Here is a 26,801-nt window from a genome sequence, read left to right as displayed (position 1 = left end):
TTTTGGAAATGTGAATATATCTAGGTAAACTTCCACTACCCAAAATTTCAAGGATTTGCGTAATGATGGGTGTCATTTCCTAAAATGTCTAGATGATTTGACATGGAATGACCCAATAGTGAAGATGACCACGTGCTCACAGCTCTCAAGCTATGCATTTTCGAGCCCATGTTTAATAGACTTTATTTTCCTTTGAGCAATTGTTCTTGTAGTCTACCTGAAAACTGACCATTCCTCCTGGGTCACCCTGTGGACGGAGTTTGGGTGCCAAGAAATCAATGTATGAAGCTTTCAATGCTTTCCATAGCAGAATATTATCAAAACATCTCTCACAAAATCCAAAGAAATTCTAGTCATACATAAATATAATGTAATTACAGGCTGTTAGTGGTACTAATGTAAGTGTCCACACTCATGGATAGACAAGGGCTGAAATTGAGGGTATTAAAGGAAATTGCAGGAACACTGACATCCATTTTCAACTGTTCCTTTACAAACAACAATTGAAGAGGTTTGCCCCTTTTTATTCTCGCACCACTGGAAAGATGAGTGATATAGATATTAGTGTCACTGGTGTAGTGGCGACTTCTGCCACCAAATGTATCAGGATGACCAAATGTAGCAGGAAGACACCAAATGTAGTGGGTGGGTGCCAGGAGGTGCCATATTAAAACTCGTCCGAGCTTTCCAAATGACTTATTGTTTTGAACTACAGCACCCCATTCACCTCAGTCCACGTCACAGGGTCCCACAATGCTCAGGCCACCGCCCCAGTGCAACGAGCTGTGTGTTGGCCTTGTACACCAGCGGAGTGCATCGTCATCGTGATGCCAGGAGTTGGCTGAACGGTCTACGTCCCTGCTGACTCAGCGCTGCTCGGTGTGAGACGCGGGCAGCCGGCTGCTGCTTCTTCTCTCCGGTGTGACTAACGTAAGTAGGCAGTGACTATGAGTGCCCACAATCCGGCATCTGAAACTGCGGCCCTCTCCTCGTAATGTCTCCAACGGGTGTCGGGAGCCGAGACAACTGCATGCGGTAGTGAGCCGAAGAGTAGCCTGCCGCTGGCTGGCTGTGGACCCCACATCAGCCTCAGAAGGTCAAACCAATGACCTGCCAGGGACTGGAACACTGGTGCCCCATCAGCTGTTGTGCCTAGTGGTTGGAAGATAGCATAGGTCACACCAGTCTACAAGCATAGCAGGAAGTGATACACGAAACTACCAATGAGGATCCCTGATTTCCATTTATTGTAGAATCTTAGAACATGGTCTGAGCTCAAACATGAGGTATTTGGAACAGAATCCCCTCATTTCTTGATTTCCAAAAAGCATTCAACTCAGTACTAAACCTACAAAGCAGGGCTCTGTGTTTTAGCCCTGATGGGCCAATCGGGACTGACCAATCGACAAGTTAGTCTCTGCCAATGGTGCAACTGGATGCGGTTTGGAGAGGCCTGGGTTCAATACACCACTCTCTCAGCCATTCGTGGCTTTCTTGAGCTTGGAGCCACTACTTCTCATTCGAGTAGCTCCTCAAATGGCACCACTAGACTAAATGCACTATGTTCCAGTCTTTCCACCACAAAAAAAGCCCCTGGAAATATTGGAATTGAAACCCAGGTCATCCACACAGCAGCCACACAAGCTGACCACAGAGCTATGATGGCATACGCCACACCCATACTTATTATCACAAGTACAACCATATGTGCTGTAAAGCAAACTTTGTTACTGTACTGAGGTATTTTGGTAAGGATGATGCAGAGCATTATCTTGGATGGAGAGTCATCCACAGATTTAGAACTAACTTTATATTTGCTCCAGGGAAGTACAATGGGACTCTTGCTGTTCACACTGTATATTAATGACCCTGCAGACAATATAAACGTTAACCTCAGAATTTTCAGAGATGATGCCGTTACCTACAATGAAGTACTTTCTAGTCAACTTGCTTTAAATGTTCAGAAGTGTAAAATTGTGCCCTTCACAAAACAAAAAAACATAGTGGCCTATAACTACAGTATCAAAAGTCATAACTCCAATTGGTCAACTTGTGAGGTAACGGGCAAGTTGTGGCACGCGGGAAATATTCTAAGTTCGCAGTTGGCGTGGCGGGCACGGGCCAGTCGGCAGGCCACCCACTAACAAAGGTTGAGACCAGGATGGTTACGGGAATGTAAGATATATTGCAGGGAAAGTTCCCACCTGTGCAATTCCAAAAAGCTGGTATTGGTGGGAAGGATCCATATGGCACAGGCTGTGAAGCAGTCACTGAGATGAGGGACATCATGTTTGGCAGCATTTTCGGCAACACGGTGGTCCACTTTTTTTTGGCCACCGACAAACTGTGGCCAAAAAACATGTTGACCACCCTGTAATACAGCAATAAAATCAAGAGGCTGTCCCAGGAAATCACCTTCCTAAAGTGTCACTAATGCAACGAGTTTCAAATTAAAAATTGGGTGCTACAAGTCATGAGCGACAGAGAAGGGTGGTTTCATGAAGAAAGCATTGCGAAAGATTATGGAATGGTCATAACAGCCATAAACTTTATCGCTGGTATTGGAAATTTGCTTCGTAACTAAGTACTAAACAACCAAGTCCTAATGTGAATAACACTTGCTGGAAATCAATGTAAGAATGGAGATGCGATTCCTGCAGGCATAAAACGGTAATAAACAACAGCGACAATGCAATGTGTGAACTAAGAAAACTTAATAACAGTGATACAGAAACATCTCACGTAAACAATACCAAGCAGATTACCGCTTCAGATACAAATAAACAAGACAATTCAGATTGGAGAACTGTTTTTAAAGGTGGTAGTGGAAAAGCTGTGGACCAGAAAAACAAAACGGAAACTTTGTCAATAAACAATTCTTTTGAGCATTGTCAGATTTACAAGAAGCAGAAGAATCTGACATGGTGTGCCCATTGTTTAACAGCCAACCTAGGCCTGACCCGTGCAATAACAAGAAAGTGCGTATATGTATATATGCAGACAGCCATGGAAGAAATATTGCTTGAGTGATGAGAGAAAAGTATCTACAAGACATCACTAGTACAATTAAGCCAAATGCTTGTTTCCAGGATGTGGCAGCAAGAAACACTGAAATGGATGATCTAGATTCTGAATGTGTTGCAGTGTTCCTCGCTGGCACAAACGATGTGGCTAGGAATGAAACAAGAAGACTTCAGCTTTTCCTTAACGAAACATTACATCGTTTAAGAAATACTGACGTCCTAGTTTTCTCTGTGCCTCATCGCCGTGATCTACCCATGTGGTCCTGCGTCAATTTAGAAGTAAGAAAAACAAATGAAATTGTGTTAAATATTTGTAAGAAATATACAAATGTATTATTTGTGGACATCAGTAGATTAGGAAGTAGATTTCATACATTACATAGACTTCACCTGAACAGTCTTGGTAAAAATATGTAAGTGAAAGAATTCTCGAATTTTCCAAAAAAGTAGTATTAGACTTTGGCACTAAATTAAGTGAGAGTAATTCTACATCAATCCAATATAGTAAAATGAAAGTAGGTTTAAAGAACCAGGGAAACGTGAGTCACTGACCAAGCCTAGTCCAGACCAGGCTTGGTCACTTCCTGTTGACCAGGGCCTAACCCATACTAAAAAACAGCAAATAAATAGTTCAGCAGGCAGTATCTCCAAATCTAGTAACATTATACCAAACTATACAGCTAAGATTATGTTTCTTAACATACAGGGCTTAATAGATAAAACAGACGCATTGCATGTTCTGATCAGGAAAAGCAAATAGAAGTCCTTTGTTTAGCTGAACATTGCATGAACCCTGATGGCATCAACTTGAAGGCATTCCAGATTTTAAAGTAGCCTCTTACTTTTGCCGTAAAAGATAAAAAACGAGGTGGCTCTGCCATTTTAATTAAGAACCACCTTGTTTTTGAGCCACTGCCTAGTGTAACAAATTTATCTGTGGAGGAAACTTTTGAAATATCTGCCTGTTACATTGTGACTTACAGAACAGCCTTTATCTGTATTTACAGAACCCCAATATTGGAAACTAAGAGAGAATTTTTTTGAAAGGTTGGACATCTTATTAAACACAGTGTTTTTAATTAACGTTAATGTAATTCTAATGGCTGATTTTAATATTAATTTCAACTCCAGTACTTCTGACAACTTGGAAATAAATAGCTTACTTAAAAGCTATGGGATGAATATCATGCTGAAGAATGTAATCTCCAGACCTGGTAATGTAAACATGGGTACTTGTATAGACAATATTGTTACAACTTTTCATTCTTCAAAATACAGTACAAATGTGATTCAACACTCTTCTTTCTGATCATCATGGAATTATTATTCATGTAAACATGGATGCAATGATTTTTAATGTCACCAAGCCTTCTGTGATTTATAAGACACAATGTACAATTAGTGACTGTAATATATCTGTTTTTCTAAAATGTCTCAGAGAAATTAATTGGTTGTGTGTGTATGGTAACACTGGAGCAGAAAACCAGTTCAACAACTCTCCTGAACTATTCATGTGGGCAGTTAACATTGTCCTGCCACTAAAGAACAAATGTGTTACATTGAGCAGGGTATCAACTATCAATAAAAATAAGGGGTACACACAGGAACTACGAAAACTTAAAGATCAATGCAACAATTTCTACTACCTAGCAAAGAATTCATCTTGTCTGCATCCCAAAGTAAGATATAAACAATGCAAATATCAGCACAGAATGGGTATTAAGAAAGATAAATTAGAATATAATTGCAAATTGGTTGCACAAGCTATTAATAAACCAAAAGAAATGTGGAAAATCATTAGGCTAATGAGAATCTAGCATCGGGTAGCAAAGAATTTGTATCTAGAGCCAAAATTAGTGCTGATAGTTTAAATCATTATTTTGTAAACAGTGTAGATAGTTTAGTTACTAAGATACCTGATAGTAAACATGAACCTAGCTACTATTTGGGTGTTGCCTATAAAAACCAAAATGCTATGGAAAATGCGTTTTATTTTGAACACATTTGTGCAGAAGATGTACACTCTGTCATTCTTCCTCGTAGCAAAAGTTATTCACTGGATATTTACACCATCAGCTCTAAAATATTGAAACTTAGTAGTCATAATATAGTAAGAGTTTCTCTGTCACATTATAAACTACTGCTTTGATGAAAGTTGTTTCCCTGAAAAATTAAAAGTAGCTAAAGTAATTCCAGTCCACAAAAAAGGTGACAATAATTTGCCTAGCAATTCTAGGCCAGTTTCTCTTGTACCACTTTTATCCAAGGGCATTGAGAAACTAATGAGTATTCAAATAATCAATTTTCTAGATTCTCATCAATTACTTTCAAATAGCCAGTTTTGGTTTAGGAAAAATCTATCAACATGTGATGCTGTTATGAGCTACATATGTAACTGTCTTTAAGCAAAAGAAGAAAAATTTATTATAAGTACAAAGTCTTTGATTTATCAAAAGCGTTTGACACTGTGTGCCACAACACACTGCTGCTGAAATTAAAACCTGTAGGTTTCTCAGTCTCTGCTGTTAAAATTATTCTGTCATACTTATCTAATAGATCTCAAACTGTTTACTTCAATAACCAATATTCTAGTTTCCGTTAACCATGGTGTTCCTCAAGGGTCAATCTTGGGCCCTCTCTAGTTCATATTATACATGAATGACCTACCTAGCATTGTAATAGATGATACTACAAACTGTTACTTGTATGCAGATGATATCAGTTTAAGTATTACAGTGCCTACGAACAATAACATAAGTAACTCTACCTCACTCAAGGCAGATATACTTTCTGACTGGTGCAATGCCAATAGCCTGTCTATGAACATAAATATAACACAGGAATTAAACATTTCTTATAACAACAGAATCACCTTAGAGACAGTTCCTGTAAAGTTCCTTGGCATTGTTTTGCAAAATAATTTAGGCTGGCAGGCACATGTGAATTATTTAACACCAAAAATTTCTAAAGGAATATTTATGCTCAGAAAATTACAAGCAACAGTAGATGAGAAAATTTTGCTTTCTGTCTATTATAGTTATATTCACTCTCATTTGACTTATGGGACAATCTTGTGGGGAAATAATTGCTACTCAAAATGCTTATTTACAGCTCAGAAAAAAGCTGTCAGACTGATATGTAAAGTACCACCTAGAACTCACTGTAGAGAATTATTTATTAAACTTCGTATTATGACCTTGCCATGTATATACATATTTCAAAGTCTCTTGTACATTAAAAAGAACTTGTCTAGTTTTTATCTGAATTCTGATGTACATAGTTATAACACACAACACTGTAATGATGTAAGAAAAGACTACTGCTCATATACCAAAACTCTAAACAGCTTCACACACACATCTGTAAAGCTATTTAATAAACTACCAGAGTCAGTTAAGAGCCTGGAGATGAAAAAATTTAAGATATTTGTAAGACCTTTATTAATTCAAAATTGTTTTTATACAATGGAAGATTTCTGTGAGCATAATTTCTAACATAGATTAATTTTTTGTGTATTTATTGTCATTATTGATTGTACATTTATTGACGTTGCTTATACAAGCTTTACATCCTTCTAAATGTTTTCTTCTTGGGCAATAAAAATCAATCAATCAATATAAGAAATTATAGTACCGTGTATAGCTGCTGACGCCACATTTTCCGATACCTGAGGACATCAAATCTTACTACGAGTGTTTTTGGAAAGAGCTTTGATGCGGAACACCAATTAAAAGTATATTTTTTCGAAGTATGTGTTTTGGGGAATGTTTGGTTGGTGGCTGAACATGTTACACTCACGATGCTACTCTAAGTATTAATTTCACAAATAAATAAACATTTCACATGAACAAAATTCTCGACTTTTACAAGAGTCCCGCACTCGACATTACGTACTTAGTTGTCGCACTGAACCCGTAATTCACGATGTTTTATACATTTACTAACACGGTACACTTTTGCATCAGTCACAATACTAAATCCGACAACTGACACTACTATTTCACAACGTTCAATGGATTGAAAACCAAATTATTCTTTCGAAAGATCCTCCTTTCCTTCCTCAAAGATGCAAGAGTGTCTTGTAGTCACTGTTATTCTATATCTATGACTTGTAAACAAAGATATTCGTGACAGCTACTCATTCAAAGATAATCAGTGTGTGGAAGTTGTTGACAGTTCTGTATACAGTAGGTGACAATGTTTTGAAATGACGTATGAGTATGGATAAAGAAGAATTGTGAAGTATGCCACTTCTACACTCTTTGTAAGTAGAAACAATTGAATTGATGCGCCTTATTTTGGTTTCTGTTTCTATCGACTTGAGAAGGAAGGATACTCAAAATTGTACATGGGGTGGAGTATGTTTATATATTTGCAGCGTCTCACCTATGCTTTTAGCGCGAAACCGAAACGTTATTCGTAAGTGAATAGCAATAATATCATTTCTATAATTCTTAAACCTTTACTAGTGCTTGGTAAATGTTCACATAACCTTATGATTTTTCTGTGTTTCTTTAAACGGAATGACAACTACTGGAATTTGAAGAGGCCGTTCAAGTTACCGGTGCTTACCTATAAATTAAAACCGTATACAATCTTCCTTCATGCTTTATTTGTTGTTCTGTTTATTTGGCTGTGGATGGATTTACAGTTGACGGAAATGTAACAGAGTTATTTAGATACTCATGGAAACTGCTGGTAACATTTGAAGCGTGAATGAGATGTTTATTTTGCTGAACTACGTTCTGCGTGCGGTCAAAATGTGGACGTGCCCATTGGAGAATTCATGCTTTTGCATAAAGATAACCAATCATTATAGATAACGATAAAACCTTGAGTTCGTAATTGTTTGTAGCTGGCCAAATTAAGAAGTAGCTGATTTTTTTAAAAGCTATTCATTGAAATCTGAGCGAAAATATGTTTTTTTCAGTCATATCTATGGCTTAGTCTTAAAGTAGAGCTCCAGCGAAGTATCTTGACGGTGAAATAGACTCAGTTGTTTTTAGTTATGTTGGTAATGAGCATAATAATTTATATTTAGTTATGTTGGTAAGCATCATAAACGTATTTTCCAGATTTACATTTTGAGCAATATTTTTCAAGCAGTAAACTTTTGAATTACAATTCTGGAGTAGGGGATAGTCGGAAAGTCATGCTTTGTCAGAATTCAAGTAAATTATGTCTTCGAGTGAGCAGTTGACGGTGTCATAATGTTGCTAGTGATTATTTCTTGTATAACTATCATTGCGTTCAAAGTACTGGTACCATACATACGAATCTTTTCGCTAGATTTCTGTAGCGCGTAATAATATAGCTTGTATTTCTTAGTTACAGCTCGCAGAAGGAAAGCCTCTCACCAGTGAGTAAAAATCGAAATCTGTCTGTCATTGTTCCCAGAAGATGCGTCACACTGCGCAAGCGCAATGCAGAGCGAAGCGTAGACTTCGGTGGCCGGGGGGAATTTTTCTTTGCGGTTGCGTCCTTTCAGCAAGGATACTGCGATGTTAGAGATGGAGTGCCTTGCATTGTGTGCACAGACGGAAATCGTAACCCATTTTGCGTCTTATTACGCGTGACAATAGCCATACAAGTTTAAAATTCTCTTCGGTATTACAATAGAAAATGTGCAGTGGCACAATGCTGCGCTCCTGATTGAGAAGACAATGGTTTCGGTTGTACTGTTGCGAGCAGATGGTGTCGTTTGTAACAGAACCTGAGTCTGCCGACAATGAGATAGTCTACGTCGAAATTAAAATATATACCATTGTCATTTCTGCATGTGCTGAGTAAAGGGAGTAAGTCCAACAGTGGCCAAAATGACTTGGCAGTGCCAAGAGCGTATGCGGAAATTTATTGCGGGCGGGGATACTTAAATTGCCGCTTTTGATATAAATGATGTTAGTGTCGAGACGTGTCATGCCACAAGAACTAAATTGTATTGGTGATACAAAAAACTTATTATGCAGCAGAGAATTGATGGTTATCCACTCAAAGAATAAAAACTTTGTACTCCAGATTCCGGAGGAGAGCCAGGCAAGCGCTCCTTCCCACCTCCCCCTCATGAGGTCGCACATGACAGAGACATAGATGTAAGTGCAAACCCCAAACATTTTTTCACAAAAAAGAAAAAAAAATAGTTTGGGGCATGAAACTTCGTGATGGCGTTAGTCCTCTACACATTCATCTATGTGCACGGCTAATTTTCGTACGATGGATGAATTGGCGGACAGCTTTGTTGTAAAAGTCTGTATTTTGACTGCTGAGAAAACGCACCACCCAGAAAACTACCTTGTCAAGATTCTGAAAATGTCTGTCACACAGTTCTTTATCATCCAAGGAAAGGACTTCTTCCGAAGTCACTGGCTAGCGTGAAAAGGTAATACGAGGGTGAGTCAACATTCGATAGAAAGAAAAAAAATATATATTTATGACTGTGGCCCTTTCAGAGTGAATGATCTGGAGCGTTGTTGTGGAGCATAAACATCGCTCTTGGACAGCTTCCCGTGACGCTTGTGCTTGACAGTGCTTAACCTCCTCAGGAGATTTTGATAGTATGTTACCGTAGCAGTTTGTAACGAGCACCACACCGTAGCATTCACAAAAAAACTCTTCAATATGATCTTGCCCAATGACGGTTAGATCGTTGCGTTCGCGACGATCCTAAGTCCAATGTTTCCACTGCTTCCTTTGTTTCTATTGTGACAGCGGGCTGCTACCTTTGGGGTGTTCCAAATGTCGTGCAATGTGCTGGAAACAGATCAACAACTGATTTTCACTTCTCCCACTATAGCCTCTATTGTAATACACCGGTGGTCGTGCGGTAAGGCCTGCAATTCTTTGCGATTCCAGATTCTTCACAGGGAGATGGAATGCCACTTCGTTCTTTGTCATTCAGATTTGTTTGTGTCATGTGATGGTGCTCTGACCAACCGATACGCTGTTGCGTAGATGCCCTGGGCGATCTGTGTACGAGCTTGTGAAAGAATTTTCAGTGTCAAATACTATAACTGTTTGAATGCTTGGTAAAAATATGTATATAAAGAATTTTATCTATGTAGAAGACAAACGGAACACGTTTATCAAGATTGCCAATAACATATCTTGCGACGAGCAGTAAGCGGTATAATTGTGGCAGGTTGCCCCGTATACAAGTCGATATCGTGAATCCTTCAGAGAACAGCCGTCTATGATAACACCTCTCCGTGTGGTGTAGCTATGGGCAGACTGTAAGAGAATTTCGAGTTGTACGAACCTTAGACGTTGAGATTTTTAGGGAAGAAGCGCACTTTTGTTGAGTTGGAAATGCGTTCTCATACCTTGGAAAGAACAACAACATTCATCATAGGCGCGTCATTGGTTGAACCTTCTGAATACCAAATCCGTACTTAGAAATAGTTTCCACGATTTGTGAATAAGGCCAAACCGCACACGGAGCTATTCAGAAGAAACGGAATTGATAGATGATCTAAATCGCTGCCTGGTTACCGACGCGATGGCAATCCAGTTCCGCACACGGCGCAACTGTGAAAGAACGGAAACCGCACTCAATGCCTTCGAGCGTGGAGGACAGAGGGTTATTGCTCTTGAGCATGTTTTTGTTGCACTCGGTACTTCGAATGCAGATACAAGCTTAGAGAAAGATGAGTCGTTGTACTGTTATTACAGGCAAATGAAATAACGAGGAAGAATTTGGGTTTGTCCAGGAAACGTAAACTTCAATCTGTTTGTAGCAGAAAGGAGCTGCAGACTAGAAAATTTAGAATTCTTGGCTTTTAATTGGATAACTAAATAGTGCCACGGTGATTTAGTTCCTGCCATAAAACAGTATAATACGAACACGAGTTCAGTGGTTTACTTCAGAGGACGGGGCATTAATATTTCTGAGATGCGAAAGTTTGATTTAATTAACAGATACTGTGAAAAAATACACATTTCATCTCCCGAACAAAGATAGTTCGTAATTGTTTCCATTTCTATTTGAATTCAGCCAAAAGTCTGGTCTCACGGTAGTTCTTGTTTTGGGCCTCTTTCCGAAGAACGATATGCTGCAGCTCTCCTCGCTAGTCTACCCCGTGCAAGTCTTTTCATCTCTAAATAACTGTTGCAACCTACATCCATTTGAACGGCCTTACTGTATTAATGCCTTGGTCTCAGTGTGCAATTTTTAACGTTTGCATTTCCCTCAGCTACCAAACCGGCGCTTCCTCCGTGCCTCAGCTACTGAACCCTTGTTTTAGTCACGTTGTGCCATATATATATTTTTTTTCTCGATTCGGTTCAAAACTTCCTCATTAGTTTCTGGATGTACCTATCTAATCTTCAGCGTTCTTCTGTGGCATCACATTTCAAAACATCTATTCTCCTTTCGTCTGAACTGCTTATCGCCCATGTTTCATTTCCAGACAAATACTTTGAGAAGAGACATCTTAACACTTAAATGTATGATTTATATAGTAGACTGAAGCGACAATGAAAATTTGTCCCAATGCCGGTATTCGAACCCGGGTCTCCTGCTCACTAGGCAGATGCACTAACCACTACGCCGCCCTGGCACAGTGACTTTGCACAACTGCACGGACTACCTTAGCACGTCTTCCTCTTCACCCACGCCTCACCACACTTGGCTTTAGTCTGCATGTATACATCATAGATTTTTGAGACCATATAGTTTCATTTGAATTAAATTTATATTACAGGTTAACATAGCCAGTGCCCATTTTATACCTCTTAACCCCACCACCAATCATCAGTTATTATGCTTCCCACCTAGCAAAACTCATTTATTGCTTTTAGCGTCTTATTTCCGAATCTAATTCCCTCAGCGTCATGTGATTGAATTCGACAACATTCTGTTACCCTTGTTTTACTCTCCATGACGTTGATCTTGTAACCTCTTCTCAAGACACTATCCATTCATTTCGGATGCTCTTCCAAGTCGTTTGCTGTACTTGATAGAATTACAATATCATTAACAAACCTCATTTTTTATTATTTCTTGTCCCCAAACTTTAATTCCTTTTCCAAATTTCCCCATTGTTCCCTTTTCTGGTCGCTCAGTGTACAGATTGAATAACCCCCTTCTCAGTACAGCTTCCCTTTGGCGTCCTTTGATATTTATAATTGCAGTCTGGGTTCTGTACAAGTTCGAAGTAACCTTTCACTCCCTGTGTTTTACCCCTGCTACCTTCAGAATTTCAAAGACTGTATGTCAGTCAACATTGTCAGAAGTGTTCCGTAAATCTACAAGTGCAATGAACACAGTTTTGCCTTTCCTTAAGTTGTTTTCTAAGAGAAGGTCGTAGGGTCACTATTGCCTCGCGTGTTCACACATTTCTCCGTACCGCTCGGAGTAGCCGCGCAGTCTCAGGCGTCGTATCACAGTTCGCGCGGCTCCCCCCGTCGGAGGTTCGAGTCCTCCCTCAGGCATGTGTGTGTGTGTGTGTGTGTGTGTGTGTGTGTGTTGTCCTTAGCGTTAAGTTAGTTTAAGTTACATTAAATAGTGTGTAAGCCTAGGGACCCATGACCTCAGCAGTTTGGTCCCATAGAACCTTACCCCAAATTTCAAAACATATCTCCGTCATGCAAACTAATCTTACCCGACGTTGGCTTCAACCAGTTTTCCATTCTCCGTAAACAATCCGCGCCAGTATTTTGCGAGCCTAGCGTATTAAACTGATACTTCGGTAATATTTCCCCCCGTCAGCAGCTGCCTTCCTTAGAAATGGAATTATTTTACAGGCTCCGTGAAAACTGAGGGTATTCTGCCTCTCTCATGTACCTTACACACCAAGTAGAATAGTTTTTTCGTGGCTGGCATTCTGAGGGAATGTCGTCTACTCCAGGATGCCTGGTGTCGAGTGCTCAGTCAAACTCTTCTATAGTAGTATAACTCCAAACTCATCTTCAGTTACCCTTTGTACGATGTTTGTCCGGAAAATACGTATAAAAGTTGAATAATAACTTTATTTTACAATTATTCAGGTATTACAATATGGTCTCCTTCAAAGTACTCGCCCTGAGACGCGATACACTTCTGCCAACGCTGTTTCCACTGTTGATAACATTGCTGAAAGTCTTCAGTTGTGATGTTCAGTGCCGTGTCGTTTCCGCCTTGATGGCTTCCACATCTCCCAAGTGCCCCCCCCCCCCCCCCCAAGCACCATTTTGCGTTTCGGGAACATGAAGAAGTCACAGGGGGGCTAAATCGGGTGAGTAAGGCGGGTGGTCTGTCACGGTGATTGAGCTTCGGGCCAAAAACTCGCGCACAACGAGCGACGTGTAAGCGGGCGCATTGTCGTGATGAAGGATCCACCTGCCCCCTTTTGCCAACTCCGGTCGAACTAGGGCCACACGAGCTCTGAGACGTGTCAGAAGCTCAACGTAAAAATTTCCGTTCACTCTCTGGCCGGGAGGGACAAATTCCATGTGAACAATGCCCCTAGAATCAAAGAAAACAATCAACATTGTCTTCACATTGGACCTTGATTTTCGCGCCTTTTTTCTTCTCGGTTCTCCTGCTAGTTTCCATTCCGTGCTTTGAGATTTGAGCTCCACATCGAATTCGTAAAACCAGGACTCGTCTCCAGTGATGACTCGGTTGAGAAAGTCCCGTCGTTCCTCTGCTTCCAACCAATCCTCACAGCACTCAACCCTCTTTGCTTTCTGTTCTGGCGTCAAGAGCTTCGGTACGATTTTCGCACACAATCTCATTTCAAGTTTTTGTGTCAGGATTTCGTGAACGATTGTTTTGGTGATTGACAGCTCGTCAGCAATCATTCTGACTGTCAATCTACGGTCTTTAAGAACACAAGCCCGAATTCGTTCAACACTTGCATCGGAACTCGATGCCGACGGGCGTCCTGGGCGAGGGTCATCGTTCACTTCTTCTCGGCCATCCCGGAACCTTTTTAACCACTTGTTCACGGTTGGTTCCTTCAGAGAATTGTCTCCGTAAACCTGTTTCAAACACTGAAAAATCTCACGGCCATTCTTGCCTAGCTTTGCAAGAACTTGATGTTGACGCGCTGTTCCTCAATCAGAGAGAGCTCCATGCCGACGGCAGGTGAAAAAGGGTAACTGTCACAAGCTGCCGCACACTCCACCTTCACGCAGAGTGCTCTGACTCGAACTGAGCGTTGATGGGATTGATTACAACAGTAGTCCCAACTGGCGGTGACTGCAGCTTGTAACATAAAGACATTATTCAACTTTTTATCGTATTTTCCAGACAAACCTCGTATAATATTACCGTCAAGTTCATTTCCCCAGCATACCCATTCTGTATATTCCTTCCACCATTCAGCTTTCCCTTCTTTGGTTAGTACTGGCTTGTCGTCAGAGCTTTTGATATTCATGAAACTACTTGTCTTTTCTCCGAAGGTCTCATAACTTTCCTATGTCGGCATGCAACTTTGCCCTATTTGTGCAACCTTATATATCCTTTCATTTCGTGTATAGTTATTCCTGCATTGCCATTTAGCACTTCGTGTCAGTCTCATTTGTTAGACTTTTGTAGTCCTTATGCTGTTCTTTATCCAAGAATTTCTATTGGACTTTGCCTTTTTTCCCCCTTGTTTGTTTCTCTGCTGCGTTCACTATTTAATCTCTCAAGACTACCCATTCGTCTTTTGCTGTGTTCCTAACCCCTGTTTCAGACAATCTTTGCCTAATGCCCGCTCTGAAACTCTCATCAACCTCTGATTCTTTCTTTATGCAGGTCTCATCTCCTCAGTTTTCTACTCTTTTGCAGTTTCTTCAGTTTTAATCTATAGTTCATAACCGACAAATTATGCGCATGGTCCATATCTGCCCCTGGAAGTGTTTTGCTGTTTAAAATCTGTCTTCGGAATGTCTGTCTTACCGTTATGTTGGCCATTTGAAACCTTCTTGTGTCACAAGGTCTTTTCCACGTACACAGCCTTATTTCATGATTTTTAAACCAAGCTTTAGCGATGATTAAATTATTTTCTATGCCAAATTCTACCAGTTCGTGTTATCCTACTATATATCCTTTTCTTCTTTTTCTTACTATCGAATTCCAATCCTCCGTTACAAATAACTGTGTTTTGTCTTAACTGTCTGAATAATTTCTTTTACAATACTCTATTTCTCTCTTCATCATCTGCCCGTCTGATGGTATCTAAACTTGCACTATTGTGGTAGGTGTAGGCTTCATGTTTCTCTTGGCTATGGCAGTGCGTTCGCTATGCCGTCCATAATAGCTTATCCGTTTTCCTATTTTCTTATTAATTTACTAGCTTAGCGCCCGCTGCTTCGCTCGCGTAGACTGCATGGTTCTGCACAGATTTTTTTTATATTTTCCTTTAATCACATTTTTATGTTGTTCACAAATTGCAACTCTTTTGAAACTTTACACATTAGTTAAGGCCGTAGAAGCATGGTCTTTTCCGAATGTACTTCTGACCAAAAGCAATTCTGGAATCCAAGGTTTTTGTTAATCATGCTTTTTGAGTTCTTGTGGTGGTATTCCCATGCATACTTTCATCCCCTAACACATATTACTTTATATATAACCGAGAAGTCAAAACCCATTTTTTATAAATTTGGCCATAAAATTGCTTTCACAATGAAATATTTTCGTAAAACTTTTCACCCCTATATCACCCCGTAATGGATTGAATTTTCGAAAATACCAAAGCACTTTTTTTTTAATTTCTAACCGAAAGGCCAGGTACACATTTTCTTATGTTTAGCTGTAAAATTGCTTTCATAATGATATATTTTCATAAAAATTTTCATCCCCTATTTCAACCCGTTAGGGAATCAGTTTCCAAAAACACTGAAACATGTATTTTTTTATTTCTAATGGAGACCTCAAATCTCTGTTTTAATAGAAGTAGCTTTAAAAATGCTTTAATAGTACTTTAATAATGATTTACTTTGAAAAAAACTTTCACCCACTATTTTACCTCCTTTCCAAAAGTACAGAAACATGTATTTCTTTATTTCTCACCGAAAAACCAAATACCAAATGCCGGCCGAGGTGGCCGTGCGGTTAAAGGCGCTGCAGTCTGGCACCGCAAGACCGCTACGGCCGCAGGTTCGAATCCTGCCTCGGGCATGGATGTTTGTGATGTCCTTAGGTTAGTTAGGTTTACCTAGTTCTAAGTTCTAGGGGACTAATGACCTCAGCAGTTGAGTCCCATAGTGCTCAGAGCCAAATACCAAATTTCGCAGGTAGAGCTTCAGAATTACCTTAATACCGACATCTTTTCAAAAAAAAATCTCCTATTTAACCCCACCCCTCACCCCTTAGGGGTGGAATTTCGAAAAATCCCTTTTCAAACGACGCCTACACAGGAAGGTCAACGCCCCTTCCTTAGCGGTTTTGGCTGGGCGATGACGAGTCAGTCTGGACATAGCCTATTATATATTCAGATTAGACCTACTCCTACGTTATACCTATTTGATTTTTTTATTTAAAACCCTGTATTCATCTGAGCAGAAGCCCGGTTCTTCCTGCCACAACGCTTCACTATAACAGGAATTAGGATATAAACGAATATTATAAGTTAGACAAAGTCTTTCATTTACAGTTACTTGATCTTGGGCTGCGCATTTGTTTCGCGTAATAGTACGAGGGCGTTTTGAAAATTAATGCCTTCGAATTTTTTATGTGAAAGCTCTTGAAGCTTTTTAAATAAAACAAACGTTATTAATATTCTACATCTTTATTCTTCATGTGTACATATTTATTTCTAACATAGTCACCGTGACCACGAAAAAAATTCGCCCAACAAGAGACCAGTTTGTTGATACTGTCACTGTAGAATCTTAGCTGACGAAGCCACAACCTCCCCTTTGTTTGCCCCGCTTCATTACTTTAAAACTGAGTCCTCGAAGGTGTTGTTTATATTCTGGATAGTCGGGGATGTATGGAGGGTGATCAGTGACAGTGAACCAAGGCGTCGGATTGTTTACAGACTGCGCAGAGCTCTTGTGTGGTCAGGCATTGTCATGCTGACGGAAAGGGGACTCCTTGTGTGGACGAACTCTCCGAATTAGAAACTCGATTGAAGCACTTTCTCACGCACGCAGGATTAGCCAAGCAGTCTAAGCCGCTGCAGTCATGGACTGTGCGGCTGGTCCCGGCAGAGGTTCGAGTCCTCCCTCTGGCATGGGTGTGTGTGTTTGTCCTTAGGACAATTTAGCGTAAGTAGTGTGTAAGCTTAGGGGCTGATGACCTTAGCAGTTAAGTCCCATAAGATTTCACACACATTTGAACTTTTTTTTTTCTCACGCACCGACATAGTTAACATTATCCGCCGCCATGTTACACTCTACGATTCGGAGCCCACTAGCAGCAGAGTGTTGCAAATATTTATACATGAACAATAAAAATGTAGATTGTTAATAACGACCGAGCGAGATAGCACTGTGGTTAGCACGCTGGACTCGCATTTGGGAGGACGACGGATCAAAACCCCGTCCGGCCATCCTGATTTAGGTTTTCCCGTGGCTTCCCTGCACGGCCGACTTCCTTCCCCATTCTTTCCTAATCTGATGGGACCAATGACCTCGCTGTTTGGTCCTCTCCCCCAAATTAAACGCACTTGACCTGTTAATAACGTTTTTAATGCAAAAAGTGTTAAATGTTGTTATGTAAAAAATTCGAAACATAGCTTTTCAGCTCACTTTCGTGCTTTTCACGCAACGAAATCACTATTGGATGCACTGTAGCGGAGACCACAAAAATATTTTGAGATAGAAACGCCCTTCAGCGTATTGGATGCACTGTAGCGGGGACCGCAAAGATATTTTGAGATGTAAACCACCTTCAACGAATACATGAAGTGATGAAAGCACAAGGAGCAGAAACTGGACTCACTGGAAAAGAAAATGAGACAAAATATATGATAAAGGCCAATTATAAGACCAGAAGAATTGCGCTTGACCTGAAGGCCTCTTAGAATATTTTTGAAGGTGTCACTTGCTTCAGTTATTTAGGGATCCTCATGGTTCAAAACTTCAAGTACAAATCATTACCATTTTATTATGTTAATGAGATTTTGCGATTCGATGGTCAAAACCTGTTTTGCTGTTAAGGGACAGGGTCGGAGGAATATTTCGTGCTTTAGCAGTCAAACACTAATAATGCATCCCCATCGAGATTAATGTACGGTGAAAATTATAACCCTCTGTGCCATTTCTTTATAGATGAAACGTTTCCTTTATCACGGTACTTAATGAAACCATTTTCAAAAAATATGTGAACGATGTGCAAAGAGTTTCTAAGAATAAGTAAATCAGAGGAAGAAAAGCACTTCGGGAATGTATTATGATGATTAGAAAAATTAGTATTAAAAACTTGTTCATCCGTTAATGGAATAACGCAGCTGTGAGAAACTGCAGTCACTGGCGACTGGTACGGTGAGTCACCTCAACTGGTTACAAACGGTTTACTGGCGGTTTCCAATTAGTAGCGCCGTGTGCGGCTTTCCATTGAATCAAGCACGTGCTAATTGTCAAGCTACCTGTCATAAGCAGTTCCCTGTGCGGACGGCTTTTGGAAGGACAAAAATTGTACCGTCTTGCCACTTATATTTGAGTTTGTCAGCAGTTGGCCAGTATCCCTCCACCGCTGTTCGTCCGACAAAATAACGCCAATTTACTGAGTCAATTTCCGCCTCTCTGACACGCAACGCCTTTGCCGCTGCACCCTCGGATGTGTAGCGCCCCTCCCCGCACTGATGCAGACGGATTGCGATGCCGATGTGGTAGTTTTGTGTTTACCGATTTTATCATTTTTGCTGATTAAATTCCGTGCTGTTATTCCACGCAGTCTCCGAAAAGTCCACCACAAGACTGCCGATGTTTGGTGTGTTCAAGTTTTGAAACCGTGAAATAGGATGACCACAAACCATGGTCGTAGGATAAAGTGACTGTCATAAGACATATCACCGAAACGACACAGATAAAACCATTGTTTATGACAGAAAATCGCCACTTACATTTGGCCCACGCTTTTTTTGATACTGCCGCCTCTGCACAACTTGTGGATCGGAATGCCTATGTGCATTTAGCCTGATTCATGCTGGGAGATAGGCGCCTTACTTTCGGAGTGGCGTAATGACGTACCAGTCTTTTGTTAAACAGGTTAATCAGTGGCTTTACACCTTTACGCAAAGTTATCTTGTTTTAGAGGAATTCCGAAGCTGCGGAAGTACAGTGCCACTACATTGCAGAGAGGAGGAGGGCCTTTTTCTGCAGGTAGATAAGTTTGTCATACCCCTTGAGCATACACGAAAATAACGCAAAAAGGGGCCGACATGATGCTACTATCTTGCTTCATCATTTACCCATATTCTTCAGGCTTTCATATCAACACCGAATATCTACCAAGCGAGGATTTGGACTACGTTAAGCTTATTTCTCAGGTGAGACGCCGTACGTCTGGTCGTAAACTGCTTCCTTGAAATAACATTTTTGTGTGGGATGCGTTTCCCTTGTGAAGTGAAGTGTGCGGAAATAGCAGCCAGTAATATGAGGCTGAAAAGAGCAGTGTGTTCGTTTCTAGTATCTCCCAAGAAAAGGCATTTTTTATGTTCAGGAAATCTTCAGGCGGAGAAAAATTTTAACAACCTGCGCAGAATCGTCTTAAGAGAAGACTATAAATAGATCATATGCGGTCACCATATGCATCTCGGTTGGCAATTTCGCCTTCCATAAAAGTCATGTCAACAGGAGCTTCTCTGGGGTTCCAGGCTCTTTTGGTAAAGAAGCAACAGCATCGGTCATCTCAAAAACAGCAAAGGAAAAGAAGGAAAAAGTTATCACTCGGGAAGTAGAGAACAGTTCTCAGATATTTCTCGTTGCATTCAGTGTGGCAAAGTGCTGTCGAATCTGCATTTCGCTCTGCAAATGACGCATCAGCTTTTCCTAATATTGTTTACTTGGAAAACAAAATAAGTTGTGGTATTGTCCCACACAAACTTTACAGTGAGTAAATTTCATATATTCATTGCGATTTCAAGAAAAAATTTAAGTGTTTCTCTTTCTCTGTTAATCGAACATCCAGTTGACAAATTTGCTCACCAAATTAAGTGGAGATAGCGAAAACAGGCGTCCGTTTTCGGCTCAATTAAAATCGTCGACGGGATGTTAAATCCCAATCTTGCTTACCAGAATTGTGGCTGTAAAGAGCACAGCAAAAATTTTGGTGGAAAAAGTCTTGTGTATCTGATAACAATTCCAAAAACTTACATAATCGACAGTGTATGTATACAATACTAAAAAGTAAAGAACGTGCGTTCCTGAATGTAGGCACACATGAATTAAGTGTTACAGGATTAAGGACCGATGGCCTGCTATATAGTCAGCCTGAATGTGGCATTCAAGTACTTTTCCTTGCCTCAAAGCGTTCCTTTCAATCGTGCTTCGGAGCTTCTGCACAGAATCACGCACGCTCTGCTATGCTTGGTGCGCCAGACCAATTACGCGACGTACAACGGCGTTTATGAAATTACTCTAAAAAGGGGTCAGCAGCGTCGCTTTCAGTGGCGAGTCAGGGTTAAAACCTTACGCAACGCCAAAGCCAAATAGAAATGCCCTGTAGTAGTGCAGCTACTTTCTGAAATATTCCGAGGCCCGACCGCTGGACCGGAATACGGACGCCGCTAACAGCTCATACATCGCCTTCTGCTGACTCCTGACAGCTTCCGCCGACAATTTCCGCACAATGAAACAGGGATACAGTTCAGTCGATCAAAAGACACGCATACATACAACACTCATATTTCTCCGGAAGCAAATTGAAGTTAGCCTGTTTGGATAGAACAAACTTCGCCAAGTCCTCTTCGTTCGGTGAACACTACCTCTAGCTACCTAATGCCTCCACGCTCTGATACACACTCTAAGACAAAAAGAACGACGGGCCACGAAGGAATTATCCGAATGTGATGTACATGTACGGACAAACAAATGATTACAATTTCAGAAAGAATATGGTGGTTTATACAAGAGAAAGAGCTTCACAAATTGAAAGAGCCAATAACGCATTGCTTCACCTCTGGCTCTTAAGCAGGCAGTTATTCGGCTTGGCATTGATTAACAGAATTGTTGGATGCCCCCCTGAGGGATATCGTGTCAAATTCTGTCCAACTAGCTCGCTAGATTGTCGAAATTCCGAGATGGTTGGAGGGCCTTGCTCTCAACTGGGGAGATATCCGGCGACGTTGCTGGCCAAGGTAGGCTTCAGCAAGCACGAAGACAAGCAGTAGAAACTATCGCCGTGTGCGAGTGGCCATTATCTTGCTGAAATGTGAGCCCAGGATGGCTTGGCCTGAAGGACAACAAAACGGGGCGTTGAATATCGTCGACGTACCGCTGTGCTGTAGGATGACACGGATGATAACCAAAAGGATCCTGCTATCAAAAGAAATGGCACCCCAGACCGTCATTTGTTCGTCTGTACATGTACGAGGGGCGTTTGAAAAGTCCATGCAAAAATAAAAATTACTGACGTGTTTGGGGTAAACCTTTTTTATGTTTCGACATAGTCTCCTTTTAGACTTATTCACTTCGTCCAACGCTGTTCTAATTTGTTAATCCCTTCCAAATAATAGGAATTGTCCGAGTCTGCAAAATAGCTATTAATTGCTGCAATCACCTCCTCGTTTGAATAAAATATTTGTCCCGCCAGCCATTTCTTCAAATTGGGGAACAAATGGCAGTCCGAGGGAGCCAAGTCTGGAGAATAGGGGGGATGTGAAACGAGTTGGAATCCTATTTCCATTAATTTTGCGACCGCAACTGCTGAGGTGTGCTGGTGAATGGATAAAGGACTTTTTTTGCGGTCCAATCGCTGGCGTTTTATTGCAGCTCGGTTTGCAAGCGGTCCAATAACGATGAAAATTATGCACCTGTAATAGTTTTCCCCTTTTCCAGATAGTCGATGAGGATTATCCCTTGCGAATCCCAAAAGACAGTCGCCATGACCTTTCGGGCCGAAGAAAAGGTCTTCACCTTTTTTGGTTCAGATTCTCCCTTGGTAATCCATTGTCCATTGTTTAGATTGTTCTTTGGTCTCAGGAGTATAGTGATGTATCGCTTCAAGTCCTGCGGAGTCTTCCTGAACAGCTGCAAACCATCCTTGCAACACTTCACACGATTTTGTTTCTGGTCAAGCGTGAGCATTCGCGGAATCCATCTTGCGGATAGCTTTCTCATGTCCAAATGTTTATGCAAAATATTATGTACCCGTTCATTCGAGATGCCCACAGCACTAACAATCTCACACACCTTCACTCTTCTGTCATCCATCACCATATCATGGATTTCATCAATGATTTCTGGAGTCGCAACCTCCACAGGGCGTCCAGAACGTTCAGCATCACGTGTGCTCATATGGCCACTCCGAAAATTTTGAAACCACCTATAAACTGTTCTAATCGAAGGTGCAGAGTCACCGTATTGTTTATCAATCTTCCCTTGTCTCCTGAGGTGTTTTGCCTTTCCTAAAGTAATGTTTAATCACCACACGAAATTCTTTTTCGTCCATTTTTTGACAATCACACGACTCCCTTGATTCACACAAATGCCAAACACAAAGAAATAGACCAATATGGCTGAAACTTGGTGTATGTTCTTTCCGAAGATGCTACTAACTAAACATGACCTCGATACGCGGCGTTGGATGCCATCTATCGGACTTTGCAAGGGCATTTCAAACGCCCCTCGTAAATCACGTCTACCGATTTCCGCCCCATTCGGATAACTCCTTCGTGAAGCGTCGTTATTTTTTATATAGAGGGTGAGTCAGGAGGAAAGGTACATGCTTTGAGACGCTATAGTATTAGTGATTCTTAGCAAAAAGCTTCATATGGACATATGCCCTATTGCGAATGGTTTCCGAGATAGAACACGTTTAATATCACTTTTGTAGGTTTTTCTTTAATAACTGGAAAACCTCACACTTCAACGAAAACGTGTCTCAGTACACAATTAAAGTAAATTATATTTGCAACAAAAAAATCCTATGTATTTTTTGTCTAGGACTAACAATTTGCGCGAAGAGATCGTGAGAATAATGGAAACTTCGCACGACGCGCGTGCGCTATAACTTAACTACTTTTTGTAGGCCAGTTTGAGGTAGTTTTCCAACTTGATAGACCCCAAGCATCCTGTATCAAAATGTTCGTCTCAACTTCCTCTATACTACTGTGGTACTTGTAAACAATAACTTAATACAGAAAAAATAGAAATGTACATTAAAAGTGTTCTATGTCGGAAACCATTCTGAATAGGGCAGATGTCCACATCAAGTTTTTTGTTCATAATCACTAATGCTATCACCTGTCAAAACACGTACGTTTCCTTCTGACTCACCCTGTATATGTTTATTAAGTATTGGCTCTGAGCACTGTGGGACTCAACTGCTGAGGTCATTAGTCCCCTAGAACTTAGAACTAGTTAAACCTAACTAACCTAAGGACATCACAAACATCCATGCCCGAGGCAGGATTCGAACCTGCGACCGTAGCGGTCTTGCGGTTCCAGACTGCAGCGCCTTTAACCGCACGGCCACTTCGGCCGGCTTATTAAGTATTCAAGCGACAAGCATGTACAAGGTCTGTTCAAAAAAGTTCGGAACTTTGTCCACAAAATTTTTCTATGCTTACTTTTTATTTATTGTGCATGCTCTCCTCCGAAATACTCTCCTTCACAATTGACCCTCCGCTCCTAACGTCGTATCCACTTCCAGAAGCAGTCTTGGTACGCCTGTTGTTGGATCGCGCGAAGCGCCGTCTGCGAATTTTCTTTTGTCTCGTCTGTCGTTGCAAATCTTCGATCTTTCAATGGTGTTTCCAGCTTTGGAAATAAAAAAAGAAAGTCCGCATGAGCCAGGTATGGAGAGTACGGAGGATTAGGCAGCACAGTTTTTTATTTATTTATTTATTTTGCGATAGTCACGCACCAACAGGGATGATTGTGCGGATGCGTTGCCGTGATGCAAGAGCCATGAATTTCCCGCCACGTTTTACGCTGCTCTCACATTTTCTTGCAGGCGTCACAACATGACCCGATAGTACCATCGATTAACAGTTTCTCACTGTGGCACGAATTCATGATGAATTAATCCTTCAGAGTGAAAGAAAGCTATCAGCATGCCTTTGACATTTGCCCTGGCATGACGAACTCTTTTTGGTCTAGGGGAAGATTAAACCTTGTTCTCAACATCATAATCGTAGATCCATGTCTCATCACCAGTTATAATCCTCTTAAGGAACATCTCATTCACATTTGTACGATCCAGATGGTCTTCACAGATTGCGAGGCGAAGGTCCTTCTGGTCTTGACTCAAAAAGTGGGACGAACTTGGCGGCAACACTATGCATTCTACAAGATACTGTGTCACGATTTTGTGACACGTTCCAACTGAAATGTTACAACCAATGTCTGCAACCTCTCGGGCAGTCAGTCTTCGATTGGGACGCACAATTTCGTTGACGTTCCTGACATTTGCGTCGTCGTTAGACGTCGAAGAGCGTCCTGAACGAGTGTCATCTTTAACAGCCGTCCAATCATTTTTAAACTGTGCGAATCATTCATAACACCGAGTACGGCTTAAGCACTCGTCACCGTAGGCTTCCTGCATCATTTGGTGTGTCTCTGTGAAGGTTTTCTTGAGTTTCACTCAAAATTTAATGCAGACGCGTTGCTTCTTTAACTCTGCCAACTCGAAATTCGCAAACTGTGTGACACAACGTTTAACTCAATACAGCACTGAACAATAACTAACAGACATACAACAGTGAAACCTCCGGCAGTTACACATTAAACACTGGCATGTGCAGGGGTGCCAGCCGCATTTCGCTCCGACACACCATTGGCTCGAAATTACGAATAATCCGGAAGTTTTGGAACAGTTGTATTATAGATGCGTGATGGCACATTGTTTCCGTACATTTCCATAAACTGTGCATGTATTGTTGCAGCGCTGTGTGCCTTCGAATTTAGAAACCGAATTTTACTCCACTTTATCAATCGGCTGTAAGGATTCCAGTGCGTAGTGGGACTGCGAATATGTACCCACAACAAACAAGAAATTACTTACATTTCGTTATTTTTGCCAGGTAATAATTCATAATTTATGTAAGTGTATTTTCAGTACCAATGCGAGAGCAGTCATTACATAGCTACATATATATTACAGAAAATGAATCTGACAATTATGGGAACACTATTCGTAGACATCCAACAAAGTGGGTCTTGTACCTGCCGAATTTAGGTGGTGTCCTCAACTGCTTCTGCAATACGTCCCCAGTCTTCAGCCGAGCGAATTTCACTCTTCCATTGTACTGGTATAATATTAGAAACTGAAAATTGAAATACGCCAAACAGCTGCAAGGCTTCCGTTTTGGTTAAAATAAGTGCTCCAGTTTCTGGTACAAAGACGCCCGGGAGACTGTATGATGAGTGTACATCCATCTACCATCGGAGATTTTTGAGTATGATTTTGTCAAGTTTGTACAAAATATTCTCGGTATGCTTGCCACTTCAGATGTGGATAAAACCTCAAGTTTTCGACGATCACCTCTCATCTTCATAAGAAGCAATGTGGCTGCCTATCACCCATATACGAGTTGGTCGGTGTACGTCAGCAATGCGTCATGCTGCCATACACTTGTGTCAACGTCTGCGCTGGTACTGCCATCGCTCCTGTAGGAACGTAACAATTTTGCGAATTTCTCTGCATGTTTGAGCGTCGAGAGCTCCTTCCAAGCACCACTCTGATTATAGCTGCTGTCTCGGTTGTATTTGTTCTCAAGTATTCTAATTTCTACTGCCCGTTAATAACAGTCCCAGAATGTAGACGCGTCGGACACGACTGTAATTTCGCCGACTGTTGTTCTGTATTTATTTATGAAGTTGTGCTCAGTACCTGCTTGTTTCTCAAGTTTACTACTCTTGATGTGCTGTTGGCGTTCTGTACAGAGGTCGGAAAAGGTAGAGATAGACTGAAGTAGGTGGTTCGCCATTCTCAAGGAATCTTATACGATGACCTGCTGAAAGTAATGCCGTCGAATTTGTTATGTGAATACTCTTAAAACTTTTAATAAAACAAACGTTATAAACATTGTACATCTTTAGTCTTCGTCTATTTTTCAACATAGCCACCCTGGCGACGAACACATTTCCTCCCAAAGAGAGGTCGTTTGTTGATAATGTCGTTGTAGAATGTTTGACTTTGTTGACAGAACGACAACCTCGCCTCTGCTTGCTCTGCTCCATCAGAGTGAAAGTGGAGGCTTCGAAGTTTTTTTTTTTGTGGAAACTGATGAAAATCGGATGGAGCCAAGTTTGGACTGCTTGGAGTATGACCGATAGCAGTGAACCCATGCAAAAGTCATAGAGTGCTGGTGTGTGGTCTGGGATTGTCATACTTAAGGAGAGGGTGCTCCAGGTGTAGACAAATTCGTAGACTGTTAATAACGCGTGTTTTATTTAAAAAGCTGTAAGAGTTTTCACGTAAAAATTGGGAGGCATTACTTTTCAGCACTCTCCCGTAGAACCCAAGGAACCAGAATGTGTGTGAATTCCTAAGGGGACCAAACTGTTGAGGGCATCGGTCCCAAGGAACCAGAGCCTGAAGCTATTCTTAACTGGGCAACTTCTTTATTTTCTTTGGTGGTTGGAAAGTAGGTATAAGTGCCTCGTCTCCCCAGGAACCTACCTATTTTGCTATATGTAGCACCACAAAGAGGAAGGACCACAATAGGCTGATCACCACGCGATTGTTCGACATTTTCGAATTTT

General features: G+C 41.0%; 1 protein-coding gene across 2 annotated transcripts in view; it reads left to right on the top strand.

The window, feature by feature from the left end:
• The first annotated feature begins 7,162 nt into the window (after window positions 1-7,162).
• LOC126481146 (protein pellino) overlaps window positions 7,163-26,801 on the top strand; it is a 456,082-nt gene continuing 436,443 nt past the window's right edge. The window contains exon 1 of one of the 2 annotated variants that reach the window (XM_050104703.1): window positions 7,163-7,287. In XM_050104703.1, coding sequence (XP_049960660.1) covers window positions 7,268-7,287 — 20 coding nt within the window. In that variant the 5' untranslated portion in view covers window positions 7,163-7,267. Of the gene's footprint in view, window positions 7,288-7,338; window positions 7,443-26,801 lie in introns of those variants that run through there. The other variant, XM_050104702.1, reaches the window with a different exon arrangement.

Source organism: Schistocerca serialis, chromosome 5, assembly GCF_023864345.2.
Source record: "Schistocerca serialis cubense isolate TAMUIC-IGC-003099 chromosome 5, iqSchSeri2.2, whole genome shotgun sequence".
NCBI classification, from domain to species: Eukaryota; Metazoa; Arthropoda; class Insecta; order Orthoptera; family Acrididae; genus Schistocerca; species Schistocerca serialis.
Note: the sequence above shows the minus strand (reverse complement) of the source record. Positions and strands in the feature narration are given on the sequence as shown.